Source organism: Ranitomeya variabilis, chromosome 8, assembly GCF_051348905.1.
Source record: "Ranitomeya variabilis isolate aRanVar5 chromosome 8, aRanVar5.hap1, whole genome shotgun sequence".
Classification (NCBI taxonomy): Eukaryota; Metazoa; Chordata; class Amphibia; order Anura; family Dendrobatidae; genus Ranitomeya; species Ranitomeya variabilis.
Genome location: NC_135239.1, coordinates 17,696,354 through 17,714,175, shown reverse-complemented (window position 1 = coordinate 17,714,175; position 17,822 = coordinate 17,696,354). Strand labels below are relative to the sequence as shown.

The 17,822-nt window shown below is 44.2% G+C and overlaps 1 protein-coding gene across 2 annotated transcripts in view; it reads left to right on the top strand.

Moving 5' to 3' along the window:
* PDE4B (phosphodiesterase 4B) overlaps positions 1-17,822 on the top strand; it is a 469,036-nt gene that overhangs the window by 115,916 nt on the left and 335,298 nt on the right. The window contains exon 1 of one of the 2 annotated variants that reach the window (XM_077277477.1): positions 13,913-14,616. The exons of the other annotated variant lie outside the window; for it this stretch is intronic. Coding sequence (XP_077133592.1) covers positions 14,378-14,616 — 239 coding nt within the window. The 5' untranslated portion in view covers positions 13,913-14,377. Of the gene's footprint in view, positions 1-13,912; positions 14,617-17,822 lie in introns of those variants that run through there. 2 annotated transcript variants of the gene reach the window in all.

The following is a 17,822-nucleotide window of genomic DNA, read 5'->3' as shown; positions in this document are numbered from 1 at the left end:
CAGCACATCTTAAGGTACCTTCACACTGAACAACTTTACAACGATAACGATAGCGATCCGTGACGTTGCAGCGTCCTGGATAGCGATATCGTTGTGTTTGACACGCAGCAGCGATCTGGATCCTGCTGTGATATCGCTGGTCGGAGCTAGAAGTCCAGAACTTTATTTGGTCGCCAGATTGGCGTGTATCGTTGTTTGACAGCAAAAGCAACGATGCCAGCAATGTTTTACAATGGTAACCAGGGTAAATATCGGGTTACTAAGCGCAGGGCCGCGCTTAGAAACCCGATATTTACCCTGGTTACCATTGTAAAAGTAAAAAAAAAAAACAGTACATACTCACCTTCTGATGTCTGTCACGTCCCCCGGCGTCCACAGGGTTACGCGCTGCTGCTCAGAGCTTCCTGCACTGAATGTGTCAGTGCCGGCCGTAAAGCAAAGCACAGCGGTGACGTCACCACTCTGCTTTAGGGCCGGCGCTTACACAGTGCAGGGAAGCTGAAGGCGAGGGATGCGACACACACCGGAATGTAAGTATGTACTGTTTGTTTTTTTATACATTTACACTGGTAACCAGGGTAAACATCGGGTTACTAAGCGCGGCCCTGAGCTTAGTAACCCGATGTTTACCCTGGTTACCCGGGGACTTCGGCATCGTTGGTCGCTGGAGAGCTGTCTGTGTGACAGCTCTCCAGCGACCACACAACGACGAAACAGCGACGCTGCAGCGATCGGCATTGTTGTCTATATCGCTGCAGCGTCGCTTAATGTGACGGTACCTTTACTCTTTCAAGCCAGGGTTAATGAGTGTTATTTTTTCAATGCAGGAACCAATCACAAACTAGGAGAAGGGAAGTTTTGCAAAGATCCAATCTGTAGGACATTGGCTGAATCAAAAAAAAAAAAAAAGATGCTGTCACTGTGTTTGCTGACGTTTTGGGGACTCTTCTTTCAACTGATCGGCCTATGTAAACCATAGCAGCTAACACTACCACATTTTAGTAACACTACCAACCCAGACTTAGCTTTATAAGGAGCCAGTGAATAGTTCAGTGTGTACAGTTTTCGAGCCTCACCGTCCTGCAGGGATAAACTTTTTATGGTTCATTTTCCATTCAGCTGGTTTCTATTTTTGCAGGTTGACGTTACACAGAGCATCAATCATTTCCAAATGGTGAATGTTTACTACTTGAGCCCCAAACTCAATGTCTGTCTGCAGGGACGAGCAGGGTGCTTTTTATAATGCAGCTTTATTGAGGGTTTTTTTTTTAATTATTTTGGCACAGGAGGCTGTTGAACTTTTAGATGAAACCATAAAGATGGAGCCTTGTAGACTGAAACTATGCTCTAGAGTTTGCCAAGTGACATTATGGGGCCCCTCAATTTAATTTAGGGTGAAAACATTCACACACAAGGCTTGAATTAGCTTCTATATCGCAAGCCCTGCATTTTACCATGGCTTTATAAGACATATTTTTTCCCCCATAAAGACAGGTAATATTAGATCATTTTTTTAGTACAATGGCAATTAGATTGCTTAATTGCATTTTATATCCATGCAACCTGTCTACTGACACAAAGAAGTCTTCTTTACAGTTCTATAATTCTAAACAATATGCACTTAATATACCGCCATATTTGCATCCATACAACTTCATATTCTCCGCTATAAGCATTGTGCAATTATGCATTCAGTGGAGAATATTATGGTCCATATGTTCCATAGCGTGGTATGAGCATTATATTAAAGGCAACTTGTCAGTACGATTTTATGATCCTAGAAGAACCATAAAATTATACCAGCCTTGTAGTAATCCGTAGGACCCTTGCTGAAAAATCAAGCTTTGAAGAACCATTATATGGAATTAAGAAGTTCTGAACACAAAATCTAAATTGTAAAATAAATGTACTTACTCCAATTGTGAATATTTAACAGGATTTTAGAGTACAAGTCATTTTTCCTGACTGCCAGTTTAGGGGTCAGTACTTTGAGGACATCACTTGCTAGTTTGGCTTTCATGGGTCGTCTTGGGGAATGGCTCCACTGCTTTCCTCTGATAATATTTGCAACTTGTATTGACGCAGGCTATCTAGTATATTGCTCCATTTTTTGGTTGTCTGATTTCTATGACCTCCACCATTCATAAGAATAAAGGGGGGCCCTGAACACTGGCACTCCAGCAAACTATTCACCTCAGTTTACTTGAATGTGAACAGGTAGTGTGGCACCTCAGAGTCTGGTTGCCACGGTGACATCGCCTCGCTCTGAAGGGTGATGTCATGCCTGGAAGCAGGAAGAGGTCCCCATGCCAGGTAATACACAGCATGCAACACAATTCCTGCTCCAGGCCAGAGGGGGGAGCTCTAGACCCGACTTCAGGGGAGCTGCTCTCTCTGGTTAGTAAGAGAGAGGAGCGGAGACAAGGGCTCTGGGGAATTGCAGCTGCGTCAGAGCTGACCCCAGAGCAAAGCGCTGACAACCAGGACGCCAGAGTCCTTGGCTGTGTGGGTGCTGTACGCCCTGACAGCCGAATCTGGAGGACAGGGGGATTGCAAGCTTCCTGGCCACACCTAACACCCGGAGGCACCACAGCAGACCATGAGCCCGGGGCTGCTAGTGAACAGGCAGTGGCCATGATAGGCTCGCGGTGTCTGCCATACAAGTCGAAGCCAAGACGCAGGAGAGGGCCGCAGCTAGCTACAGACAGCAGGGACCCAAAAATAGAGCGCAGCAGGAAGGCTTCCAACCCCACCTGGCAAGGTGGACCAGCTGAATACTTCCAGGCGAAGCCAAGACGCAGGAGAGGGCCGCAGCTAGCTACAGACAGCAGGGACCCAAAAATAGAGCGCAGCAGGAAGGCTTCCAACCCCACCTGGCAAGGTGGACCAGCTGAATACTTCCAGGCTAGCCAGACTCCTGCTGTCATCTGTAACTGGTACACTGGACTGCATGTTCATCTACCAAGAAATAAAGGTAAAGAAAACTGCACTTTTCTGCGTCCCTTGCTTATTCTGTTCACCCCAACATTCGCCACCACCTGAACCGACTGTTAAATCTGCCCTGGGGCCCCTCTCTACCTGTAGGGATCTGTACCATCTTTGCTGCGTCACCATCGGCCACAGTGGATCTGAACCGCAGCGTCGGCCATCCCTTGCTGAACACCACGGGTGGCGTCACGAATCAATATCGTATAACTTTTTCCCTTGCATTTTTATTGCCCGCCCAGGGCCACAGAGTCGGATCAAGGCCCTGTGACTTCCCCAAAGAACTGTCCGAACCGATTCCAAGCACCCCACGGCCCTGGTGGGTGTCACAGTAGCAATTGCTCAGAGTGCAGCTGTGCGGATTTACCGCATCTAACGAATAGCTATGGGTGAGACTGCGCAGCATAGACTAGTATCTCCGCTGTAAATAATTGACATGCTGTGGCTCGTAAACCCACACCACAGGTGAGTTTATGCAGCGATGCATAGAAGCACAGAGGGCATAGGATTTCTATAAATCCCATCCACTGTGCTTCTAACCTAGAACGCAGTGTTTTTGGATGTAACACAGGTGAGCTGCATCCAAAACGCTGCCATTCTGGATCATGGTCACATACTCTGAAACTGCTGCACAGTTTCCCCTATACGATAATAGTACCACAACATCAAACAGTGGACTACCCCAAATGACATATACATAGCAAAGAAAAACTGGAGTAACCATAAACCACCAGTGAGTTTAAAACAAAAATGTATATTAAAATAAATAAATAAAAAATCATTAAACATAATTAACAAGCATTGTAACAAGATGTCATAAAAAGGAAGATTAACAGACAGATTCACCAGACCAATCCAAAATGTCAAGCAGTATAACATATATACTAAGCCCATGCACCCAGTCACCAAATGAAGACCCAATGGACATAAGAGGAAACAAGAGACTGGTTTATAGGTTGTAATGCTCACCCATAGTGAAGGGGAAGGAGAGCAGACCTGGTGGGGCTCTGCCAGCACTATCCCGACGCTCGTTTCGCATGCAGCTTTCTCAAGGGAAGGTGTCCAGTTTGTTACATGTATCCGAGCTCTGTCTTGTTACAAGGGCTGTACTTGTATCAATTGGCCTTATTCAAGACTGGTGTTCGGCATCTGAATGTAAACCTGAATTTTACGTTCACTGACAGCAAGCTTGTGATCATTCTGTTCTGAGATTTCTTGCAAAGTATGTGCCTAAGAAGCAAACAACCAGGTTCTGATCTATATTTATGCTCAGAGACTGATAAGGCACCAGATTATGATTATCAGCTGGGCCGGTTTTAGACAAAAATGGGACTCCAAATGCTTGCACCATCACACAAAACAATTATGGTATACTAGATGGTGGCCCGATTCTAACGCATCAGGTATTCTAGAATATGTATGTAGTTTATTTATGAAGTTTTCAGAATAATGCAATTTACACACAGGATTCGGCCGGCCGTGACCAATTAGCGAAGCGTGGTTCAAATTCCATGCCAATTCACGGGCGGACGGCGCCTGTGGCTGATTGTTCGCGGCCGGGCGTGACCAATCAGTGAAGCCCGGGCCGGCTCCAGGTTTTTGAGGGCCCTGGGGCGAAAGAGTCTCAGTGGGCCCCCCTCTTTAACACATACCACGATTCATGATGCACAGGTACAGCAGAAATATAGCACAGCCAAGTAGCGTATAACACAGCCCACGTAGTATATAATACAGCCCATGTAGTATATAGGACAGCCACATAGTATATAGCACAGCCAACGTAGTAAATAGCACAGACACGTAGTATATTGCCCAGCCACTTAGTATATTGCCCAGCCACGTAATATATTGCCCAGCCACGTAGTATATAGCACAGACACGTAGTATATTGTCCAGCCACGTAATATATTGCACAGCCACGTAGTATATAGCACAGCCACGTAGTATATAGCACAGCCACGTAGTATATAGCACAGAGACGTAGTATATAACACTGCCCATGCAGTATATAACACATGCCACGTAGTATAGAGCACAGCGATGTAGTATATTGCCCAGCCACGTAATATATACCACAGCCACGTAGTATGTAGCACAGCCACGTAATATATTGCACAGTAACGTAGTATATAGCACAGAGACGTAGTATATAACACAGCCCATGCAGTATATAACACAGGCCACGTAGTATATAGCACACCGATGTAGTATATTGCCAAGCCACGTAATATATACCACAGCCACGTAGTATATAGCACAGCCCACATAGTATATAGCACAGAGATGTAGTATATAACACAGCCCACACAGTATCTAACACAGCCCATGTAGTAGATAGCAATGTGGGCACCATATCCCTGTTAAAAAAAAAATAATTAAAATAAAAAATAGTTATACACTCACCCTCCGTCGGCCCGGAAGGTGAGTATATAATGATTTTTTTTTTTTATTATTATTTTTAACATTAGATCTTTTTACTATTGATGCTGCATAGGCAGCATCAAGAGTAAAAAGTTGGTCACACAGGGCTAACGCGGTCCGTTAATGCTGCCATTAACCCTTTGTGAGCGCTGACTGGAGGGGATTATGGTAACGGGCACTAACTGTGGGGAGTAAGGAGCGTCCATTTTGCCACTGGACCAATCAGCAACTTGGGATTTCTGAGACAGACCGAAAGACAGACAGACAGACAGAAAGACGAAAGTGACCCTTAGACAATTATATAGTAGATTTAAATGACATTATTTCAGAAGGCTGAACAAGTGAGAATGACTATATTCCAGTTTTTTGCCGCTTGTTTACCCACCTCTTTACACAGGTTGACAAAGAATTATGGGCACAGAACAACGACTAATAAATCTGTCTATCCCAATAAGTATCATATACATATCATGTTATCAGCAGCACATCCCCTTTTAACACCGGGCGATGTGCTGCCAAATAGAATGATTTTTCTTCCAAAATAAACAATCCAATCACCCAATGAATGAGGAATGAGCATCATTTAGCTTGTTCAGTGGGTGATTTATGACATGTTTTCACAAATAAACTCACATTTGCTCTGCTGGAATTTATAAATGGGAATGCTACACAAATACACCATATGTCACACACTATAGGTGACAAAAACATGATACGTTACACACACACATACACACACTATGTGACATGTACATCTAGCATACACACAGCACATACAACGGCATGTACATACACAGAGCGCATACAAACACTATATAAATATAAATAAATATATATATATATATATATACTGTGTATATATATATTGTGGTGCAGTGACCCCTCTTGTAAGTGGCCGGTATGTGTCGCAGAGGGAGTCTGCGCTGTAAGGCAGAAGTAATGTTGATGTTCTGGGACCTGTAGTCAAGTATTTGTATAGTTGTAAAGGGAGGCTTGCAGGGTTGGTCAGAGAGCTGGGCGGGTCTGGCCAACCACACACACCTCCCATCCAGGGGAGGGGTTACAGGTACATAATGTGACCATGGTGTGGTCACATGGTTCAGTGTGTTTGGACCTGAATGGTCTGTGTTGTAGGTCCTGAGAGAGGTTAGGTCTGTGTTGGAAGTTCCCCGGCGAGTGGAGACTTCCTGAAGAGCACGTGGAGAGACTGTGGACCTGGATGGTCTGTGTTGGAAGCTCCTGTGAGTGGAGCTTCATGTACCTACAGAGCCTGGGACGGCATCTGTGTTGGCGAAGGACTGACAAGGAGTCAGCGTGAGGAGTGGAGCTCCCGGAAAGTAACCTCAGACAAGGGGGGTTGTAATACATGGCAGAGCAGTTTATCTGCTACATGAACATACTGGTGGACATGTCATGTTCGGGGATGTAATGAAATGAACTTTACGTTATGTGGTTTATGATACCTGAATAAACCAAATAGACTGATTTATGTGAGAAAACCGCTCCTGTGTGCGTTAATCCCATGCCAAGCGAGTGTCCCCCAACACACTCAGTAAGCGCTATCTCACAAAATATATATATAACACCCCATGTTACAGTGATGTTGCCTTCCTTTTTGGGGAGGGTGATGTCATGCCTGGAGGCAGGGAGGATTCCCTTTAACAGGTAATACAATACATCTACATGCAACACATTCTGAATCCAGGCCAGAAGGGGGAGCTCTGAACCCGGATTCAGGGGAGCTCCCCGAGATATATATATATTCTGGTCTGGAGGAGGAGGAGTTGGGCAGATGGTAGCAGACGTTGGAGGAAAGAGGAGTGTGAGCAGATTGGGGCCATGCAGCCACGTGTGGTGCTGCAGTTCCAGGATGGAAGAGAACCAGAAGGGTTGCAGTGATAGCAAGTGTTGGAGGGGAGATGCAAAGGAGAAGTCAGGAGCTCAGAGGGGAACTGTGATTGGGCACCCTCTAAGCTGAAGTGCAGAAAACCAGGCACCTGGAGCCCGAGGCTGTGTCACACTTCACGTCCCACAGCAGAACCGGAGGGCAGAAGACTTTATGTAGTCTTTCCGCACCCACACCCGAAGGTGCAGCAGTACACAGAGAGCCTGGGTTGTGATGGAGACCCTGTAAAAAGGCTTGCATTGTCCACCATATGGGTACTGGACAGGACAGGAGAGAGAGGACATTGTAAGGGAGCCACAGGCAGCAAGGACCTCACAAAAGAGTGCTGGAGGGAAGGCTTACAAACCTCACCTGGGAGAGCGATCCAGCATTGCCTCCAGGCTGACCGGACCACATCACCACCTGTTGCTGGTACCCTGGACTGTGGCTTACTACAACCAGTAAACCAGGTAAAGAGACTGTAACCCTCTGTCCTCAGTTTATTTCTGGCACCATACCATCCTTGCCCAAACACACCGGGAGCCCTGGGGACCCCGCTTCACCTGTGGCAAGCAATACGATCTTTGCTAGAGTACTATCGCCCCAGAGGACCCCTTTAAGCAGCATTGGTCACCCTTGACAGAGTACCACAGGTGGCGTCACAAACTATTATTGCTTTACAAATCCCTTTTAAGACCGTTCATTTTACTTGGGCGCCCAGGGCTACGGACCGGGTCGCCGCCACCGTGACCACCCGTTTAATAACGACCGGACCCAGTACGGAGTACCCAATGGCCCTGGCGGGCATTCCATATATGTATATACACATAGCGCACACATTTATGTACACGTAGTGCACACATATGTGAATACACAGCACATACACACACACACACACAGACACACACTATACAAATGTGTATATATATATGCAGCGCCCCCACTGACGCAGGGCCGAGGGGTACCCGGTACCGGGCCTCTGAGTCTCTGCTCTGGGGTTGTCACGGTGGCTAGACCTGGTCCGTGACCCTGCTGAGGGGCGTACAGTAATAGATGTGATGGATGGTGGTGGTGGTGCGGTGCAGTAAATAACGAGGACACCAGGTTGCAGTCTCTTTACCTCTTTACTGAAGATCTCTGGGTCCTCAATCCGGAATACGGTTAACCAGGCTGCGTGAGTCCGGCAGGTCCAATGGCACCTCCAGAGTTCTCTTTGCAGGTGGAAATCTGTGCCTTCCTGCTAGCGCTATGTGTTGTGGTCCTTCCCTGCTGTGCTTACGGAAAGTCCCCACAACTGTTGTGTCTGTTTCTTAAGTTCCCTCACAACTCGATTAGATGATGTTCTGCTAATCTTCCGTCCCTCCCTGATGTTACGGTTAGGACGGCACCCGTATGACGTGTAGGCTCGGAGCTCTTCCGGGACCCTAGAGTCGCCCCTCTCCACAAGTTGCCCCCTATGTCTTCGTAGGTGATTTAGGTGAGACAGCCCGCCTATGACTGACTGTCCTGCCGTTGGTTTGAAGTATTGCTTGAAGCTAGATGTGTGAATACTTCCTCGGCGTTCCGGCCGCCGGTTGTGCGCCTCAGTAGGATGTTGCCTCGGTCTCACAGCACGACTCCTACTGGTATTCTCCTTGTGGCTTTGATCTCGTTTCTCACTCAGCACAATCTATCTCGCTTCTAATCCTTCCTTGGGCACCGCCGCTATCCTGAGCAGGCACGGTCCCGTGACGTTCTCTCAAGTTGCCAGGCCTCTGTCAGGATCCCACCCCCGACAGGGGCCCTACCGAATCTTCCCCCCACAACACCCTCTGCCACAAGGTGTTGCCTGGTTCCAACCCAGTCAGCTTTCTCTCTAACTTCCTGCCTGACCCCCAGTTTTACCAGTATGTGAGGAGTGGCCTAATGAATAGAACCCTTAGCTCCCCCTGGAGGCCCGACTGTGAAGTGTATTGGTGTCTGTGATACCTGGTCAGATGAACTCCTTCAGTGCCATCAGACGTACCATAGCTCCCCTTAGTGGCGGAGCCACAGTACTGCAACGACCAGGACTCTGGGGCGCTGCATATATATATATATATATATATATATATATATATATATATATATATATATATATATATATATATATATTAAAAAAAAGTTGAAAAGCACTGTGAAAAATGGGTCCCAGACCTTCCAGGCATAGACCAATCCTCAATATAGTACAAAAAAGATGAAGACAGCACTCCTTCTTAGAAAAAAATATAGTGGTTTATTGGCCCATTTGGGCTCCTGCGACGTCAGTGCAGTTTCTGCCTGTATACACTGGGGGCCCTTTTGAGCATGGATGCCCTTATGAGCATGGGGGCCTTGGCAATTGCCCAGTTGTCTCCCACCTTAACGCCGGACCAGATTATAAGAAATAATAGTTTACTGGCAGATACTCATGACTTGTATAATTGATTTCTTTTTAATGTCCATTGTCAATGTATGTCAGACAGTGCAGTACAATGTGAAATATTTTTATACAGACATTCCATGGAAAAATCCAGTCTTATTTGCCAGCAGGACTTTTCATGGGAACTCCCATCATCCATCTCTGTGGGGTCAGTCCGATCATGTTATTGTTTGCTAAAATTTCCACAAAACAACAAACCTTGTTCTCATAATACTACATGCAGGAAGTGGACGCACAATGTTCACAGCTGCAACTTTGTACCTTTATGCATTTCAGTTGTATCATCATTACTCAAGGAGCTACTGTCTGTGTCATTATCTAAAGAGCTATTACTTGAAAGTTTAAGACCCTTAGTGACCTCTGCTCTGTATATTCATAATTATGTATCGGGGGGGCCAGAAATGCAGATGAATTATTCAAGTTTAGATAATTTCTGGTGAAGTTTAAAGGATGTGATTTTATGTTTTTTTTTACAAACTTTTCAAATCAATCATTAGAACAGTGAACTATAAGAAACTTTGTAACACATGTCATCACAATGATATGCTTCTTACTCCACTTTTGTGTCACATCCTCTCCCCTTCCTGTCTCCTAAACTCATCATTCATTCTGAAAAAGTTCTAAAACCTGTCGCAAAAAACAAGAATAATTACCAGCTCACTAAAAGATCAGATTACAGCTGCTTAGAAAAGTCTATAGTGTATGATAGCAGTGGGGGAGCAGAGTGACAGGCAGAGAGGGACATACAGATGATGCTGCTGCTTTCGATTAAAGGGAACCTGTCACCACGTTTTTGGAAGATGGGATAAAAATAGCGTTAAATAGGGGCAGAGGTGGGCGTTACATTAGTGTGTTTGCTATGCGTTTATTACCCACCTAAGTTGCCGAAATACCTTTGCAAAGTCTCCGTTTTCGCCTGTCAATCAGGCTGGTCTGGTCAAAAGGGCGTTGTCTTCCCCCAGATTTTGCGTAGTTTTCCGTTGGTGGCGTAGTGGTGTGCACATGCCCAAGGTCCCGAATCCTCTGCCAGGGGATTTAAAAGAGCGCGCTGTTCGTTATTTCATTGGTGATCGGTGGGCGCGGCCATCTTCCTTTGGCCGCGCGTGCGCAGAAGCGGCGCTCTGCTGGCCGCGGCGCTCTGCTGGCCGCGGCTTCAGGAAAATGGCCGCGGGATGCCGCGCGTGCGCAGATGGATATCGCGGCGGCCATTTTCCTGAAGCCGCGGCCAGCAGAGCGCCGCTTCTGCGCACGCGCGGCCAAAGGAAGATGGCCGCGCCCACCGATCACCAATGAAATAACGAACAGCGCGCTCTTTTAAATCCCCTGGCAGAGGATTCGGGACCTTGGGCATGCGCACACCACTACGCCACCAACGGAAAACTACGCAAAATCTGGGGGAAGACAACGCCCTTTTGACCAGACCAGCCTGACTGACAGGCGAAAACGGAGACTTTGCAAAGGTATTTCGGCAACTTAGGTGGGTAATAAACGCATAACAAACACACTAATGTAACGCCCACCTCTGCCCCTATTTAACGCTATTTTTATCCCATCTTCCAAAAACGTGGTGACAGGTTCCCTTTAAGTGTTTATTTCACACCAGAGCTGGAATCACAGCAACACTACTCAGTACTGCTGCATAGTTTCCTTCATGCTACGTCTTTGGAACATTTGCTACATAGAGACAGGGAGATCAGAATTCCCTCATGTCTGTATGTTACTGTGTGTAGGACACATCTTCACCCACAATAGCTGAAAGACAACTGACCGTTAGAAATAGAATCTGCAGAAGTGAAAACTGGTGCAAATAAAGGATGCAAGTCATATCAAGGCCAGAAATCAAATTTATTGTCATGTACCCACAGATGAAAGATCATTCTGAACAGTCAGTTGAATCAATGAGTATATTTTCAAGTAAATCTCCATATTCCATCTGCCTGGCTTAACATAAGGAGCACAAAATGTCTTAAAAGGGTTGTACACTACTTGGACAACCCCTTCTTGATCTAAATATTTGTCCTCGATAAAATGAAAAAGCTTATACTCCGCTCCTGTGCCGGCGCCTTTCCAGCAGAGTCAGCACTCGCGGTCCTGGGGCTCCTGTGCAGTTGTTGTGACACGTGAGCCCGGTGCCCATTCAGACTTGGCGTCACAGTCCCTGCCGTCATACGAATTGAACATGAAGAGGAAGTCAGAGATCAGCCGCAGCCCTGACTTACTCCTCATGTTCAATGCGTACGCGGTGACGTTACCCCAGTGCTGATTGGACGCTGGACTCGCGTGTCACAACAACTGCACAGAATCCCTGGGAGCGTGAGTGCCGACACCGCAGGAACGGGAGGTGAGTATAAGCGTTTTTATTTTATCAGGGCCAAACATTTAGATCAAGAAGGGGTTGTCCTAGAAGTGAACAATCCCTTCAAGATAGTCATGTAAGCTGAATGTCGTATGAGACCTACAAATGTGTTAGTGTTAAGAAGGGTCGGCATGTTGAGATCAACATCTGATCCTGTGTTCTCGGGGAAGATAAACCACTTCTCTCTATTGAGAACCCATTCATATTTTCTGTGTGTGTGAAAAGGATGGAATGGGATGGAATAATTGTCAACTAAACTAAATGTTTGTCCAGAATCTATCTAAAGTATACATTTGGGGAATTTGGTCACTCCTTCTTGGCTAATAAGACTAGATTTATATACATGCAATATATATTTCAAGATTGACAAATGCAGGAACTAAAGGAAAAAGAAAAGTTACTAAAGCAAACAAAAAATTACATATTTATAGCAAGTGAAAAAAAGACAGAGAGAGGCACTGTTATAGCAGTATAACAGGCTATAGTTGGCATGCTATACTATGCAGCATTCCAGCAGAAATTTGTGATGTGCTCATGCACTGAAGCTCCTACATTGGGAGAATGCTTGCCTTTCTGGCCATGATTATTTGTTTACATGTTACCTGCTCGGAACTTACCTATTTCACCAGATTGTAGAGGTCATCATCACTAAGGGGTCTTCTCACACTTTTACCCAACAACTTATTTGGCCTCCATAGTATCATATACGCAGGTGTAGATTTTACCTTATCCAGGGCTTCAGCGGACAGATTCCCCACAATTGGCTCATCTCCAGATGTGCTACATTTGAAAAGAGCTTCATCCTCCTTGGACATCCCCTTCATTGTAGAAATCTCTACGACCTCTATTGGATGACTCCTCCTGGATCTATTAATAATCTTTTCTTTGGAGTCAACATGATAATAAGCAACAATTAAAGTTGTTATGGAAGGTTGCTTCTTCCCAAACAGCTCCACAACAGTCCACAGGTTATGTCTGGTATTGCAGCTCATATGACTGATGAGCAGTATTTCAGTTTATTCCTTTAAATGGGTTGTTCTATAAACAACATAAATCACCTTTCTACAGGATAATTAAAAAAATTATAATTTGGTGGTTTGACCCCTGGGGCCACCATTGATTACAAGATTTCAGGTTCTATAGTTTCCAGTGTGAATGAAGCAGTAGTGCTCATATACCAGTACTCCATTCAGTGCCACTTTCTATGAGTGGGGGTCATATATGCTTATTACTGCTCCATACACACAGGGCACCTTTGACACCCGTCCTAAGATGCACCTTTGACACCCGTCCTAAGATTGATGGGAGTCTCGGCAGCTGAACCACCAACATTCATACATTGATTGTTTCTCGTGTTATAGGTGCTAAATATTTATAGAACAACACTTTTAATATCAATTTTTAAGGAACTTTAGCTTTTTTATATTTATTATTACTCTGGAATTTATTACGTACTGTTATGTATTATTATTTCCTATTCCGTATTAACATTTGCTTATTGTGTTTATTATTATTTAATTTTATTTATTCATTATTATTTCTGATAAGTTATTCCTATGCATTACTTCCTTTATAATTATTTGTTAGTATTAAATATGTAGTAGCAGCAACCCTCGTATTCAATGACTGCTATTGCCTATTGTTTTAATTTTATTTTCTTTTATAAGACAACAGCGGTAATATAATACACTTAGTGCTAAAGTTCCCAGCATAACCCACATAAGACGAGCGAGAAGAAGCTGAGCTGTCAGAGGTCTGTCCTCCAATAAGCGAGCATTAGGTGGAGCCAGCGTTGTTTGGATTCAGCATCTCAGTAAGGAATTCTGAATGAAGAGCATTTTCTATCCAAGGAATATTGCCAGTGAAGCGTATGGCTCTAAAGGACGCGGTTTAACAGGAGCTTAGAATTATTATTTCTGTTTCACAATTCTAGCGATTTTATCACTGCTTCCATTTTTTCTGAGGTCAACGTCTTTGTAAACAAGGATGGATGAGGGACTTCTATCAATACTGCATGAACGGTCGCGTTCATCTGAATGAATCCAGGAGCTGGCAGTGTGTAGCTTGCAATCAATCCACATTCATAACAACAGAACGGTCCTGACACTTAAGAAGAAGGAAAACCACATCCATTCTGTTCTTCCTCTGGTACCCAAAATTCTTGTTTTTGCCTCCTTATCCACTGGCGCCTTTCCATTCATTCTGTCATCACCACCACCTTAGCCCTCTCCAGAATTACTTTGGGAGTATTATGCTTCTAGGGCAGAGCATCTGAGTGAACATCTAAGATATGACATCTAAGGAATCTTCCAACGAGCTCTCCACTCCGGATACCGACGTCTACATCAAGACTTTCAAGGAACATATGCACTTAGAGCTTGAACTTCCCAGACATTCTGGGAAAAGGACAACCACATCCCCCAAAATCTCCCCGCGCAGTTCTCCAAGGAACTCTCCATGCTTTTTCAGAAAGTTGCTGGTCAATAAGAGCATCCGCCAGCGGCGACGATTCACGGTAGCGCACACATGGTAAGTAGTTTATATTGTTATAATTGGGCGCTTGTTCTCCTATAGACTTTTTAGGACAAATAGGCCACATCTCTACATATGTAGGAATGCCATGTTTGGTATCGGGTATTGTAGTGTGTCATTTGTACTTTTGCATAGGACTGCAAGAAAACCTACGGCATTATCTTTAAAGAGAGGAGAGCCATAGCTAGGTTTTTCTTAACCCAAGGGCAGAGGTTCATCACCACCACCATTGCCTGGACAAAGTCGCTTGTTGGTTTCCAGCACCCAAGGCACAAGCCCAGTTTTTTTTCCATCTACCTACACCCCTGACAGTGAGATTTATCACAAACAATGTAACCACAAAGTGTTAACAAATTCAGAACCACTATGATTATAGATTATTGTAGCGTTTCCTTGAAATTGATCTTTTTAGCTTCTTAAGCTGTTTTTTTATTTTTATGATCCTTAATTGGTCATTTGGGTGGTGAGATAATGAATTCCATTGTCTTTCACATGACACTGGTTCAATTCTCCTGATTAATATAATTCATTAGGTATTACGTATGTGACTATTTGCAGAGTATCTGTGGGGGTTATTAAGCCTTTGCTATTTTCATCGGTAATTGATATAGTTTTGTTTTGAATTTTGTTTAACAATTTAACAAAAGATTGGTGATGACCTATTAAATGGTAATGAATCATTTGGGCCTGGATTCGGTAATGACAACAAATAAGAAAGCTAAGAGTTAATTGTTGCCTCTATGACAATGTAAAGGGTGGATTCGCTCCTCTGGCGACTCGGGAGGAGTCTGAAATTCAACAAATGTCAATATGTTTGTCCTCTCATTATCTCCTTCAGCCAGACACCGAGGACCAGGGAGGCAATCCTGCCTGCAAGATGCTGATAATGTACAGGAGTGCGTGATACAATGTAGCAGAAGACAGGCGTAGCGGGAGTCCTAGACTAATAGACATCTCCCACCTTCAGTGAGAATGACCTTATGTCAAGGTGAAAGTGTAACCCAGAGGTTACCTGTCTATGCTGTGATCAGGTTAGGAGGCATTGCCACTGACTGGTTAGTCTGATGTCTGTATCATAATGGTGGGAGCGAGTTTTAAAGGATATAGTAAGAACTCAGATGTACAGTATATGATTTATAGAGTCTATGGCTTGTTTGACTCAATGTGATGCTGACATATCTCAAATGACAAGAGAGAGTAGTAAACATTACTATGATCACAGCCCTTTCAGTTTGGGGCTTGCAAAAGACACATATTGTCTCATTTGGTCACAGACCTGACATTAATCGGCAGGTCTCCTGTAGAAATGTCATAACCAACCAGGAACCATTAAAATGAAGAAGGCCTTTAAAGGGTAAACTCCTTTGACGTATTCTGAGATGACAATGCTGGGGATCCTTGAACTTGGGTTGTCATTGTTTTCATAAACCGGGGAGGATGCTTGGAGATTTCCATCTAACAGTATAGTCAATACAATGCATTTTAGGTCACTATTACGTATAAGGATCTTATGGCTGCACAGATATGGGGTAATTAGTGGGTTTTATTAGAGCATATTTTATTGCTTAAATGACTTCCCAACCAAAATATAGATGGACCCATATACTGGATCAACCCTCTGGGAAATTAGAAGGTGCAATATGAGGAAAGCCCTGTCTGTCAGCGGAGTTTAGGGGGTAGTATCATGGGTGGTCTTGGTGCAGTATTCAGAGATGCCCTTGTTGAAGGTCCATCGGTGTCATTATATAATGGAATTATAGACAAGGAGAAGTGCTTGAATGGTTTGACAGGATCGATGAAAAAGATCAAAACATGTAATATGAATAATTTATGATCTCAAGTGAGGTTGATCAAAGTCTGAGGAAGGATTGGTAATCCGTGCTTTATACCTGACTTTAAAGAGCTGAAATCCTCCATGTCCAAGGGATGAACGATGAACGAGCAAGATGAAAGTAACTGGCATAGATTACGCAGCAATAAATAGTTTTACACTGGCACATATGATAATCAGAAGAAATATATATTGAATACCCAACAGAAAGACATATTAGCACATGGGATCCTAAGATAAGTACCAGTGACATATAGGATCATGAGGAGAATGATATACAGACACCTAAGATCTGACATACAATATAGTGACATATAGGATTCGTAGAAGAACTACTTATAATACCTTGCATCCCCAGAAGAATTACAGTTTTTGCCCCAGAGTGAAACACTGACATATGGGATCCCTAAAGGACTGACACTGACCTATAGAAACCCAGAAGAAAGTCAATGATATTTAGGACCTTGGCAGAATTACATATGGCACTTTGGATACTGAGAAAAATTATTCTGATACATAGTATGCACAGATACCGTAAATGACACAGGATCACATAGGGTTTCATGCGGATCCCTAGAAGAATGAAAATGGTATATAGTATTCCAAAAAATATGCCACAAAGGATTCCCCAGATGAAACACACATCCCTTCTGCTCACTGTACGTACTGACACATAGAGTTCTGTAATTAGTGACAGATTGGAACCTGGCATAAAGGGTGTTAAAATATGTTAATTTGTTAAGAACAACGCCCTTGAGTAGGATAAGGGTGGGATTTTGGCACCCCAATATTTTAGTATATGGCCCTTTAAGGAGTTTCCATTACCTGTAATAACAATTCCCAACATTCCCACAAATGTATCTGGAGCTTATTATATCTTAAAGGGGCAGGTGAAGCAATTGCAGATTATTGACGTCCACATGAGCTGTCCCTTGACAACAGTCTCCATGGTGCAGCTGGAGGCTTTATCTTTCTGCTGTCAGACTGAGTAGCCCTGCTTGCTGTCAGCTTATTAAAGCTAATTGCAGTTCAGTATGGAAGGTGGAAGCTCCTCCATGGTAGCGATGAGCACCATCTATATCCAAGAGACCCCCAATACCTAGTTCTGCCGTCTGATCTATTACCTGTCTTATTTTATCTATTCTTCAATTAAACGACCATCTACATTTATTAGATGTAAGAGAATTTGATTACAGATGCCACAGAGATGAGAACGGTAATGTGGCACGCTGAGTTATCTGTAGTTTTCTTATAGTATTGCAGCTAAACCAATGAAAATATTTTAAAGGGGCTGAGAAAAACATGGCTGCTCTCTTCCAAAATCTGTGTCACACTTGTCCTCGGTTGTGTTTGATATTGCAACTCTGCCTCA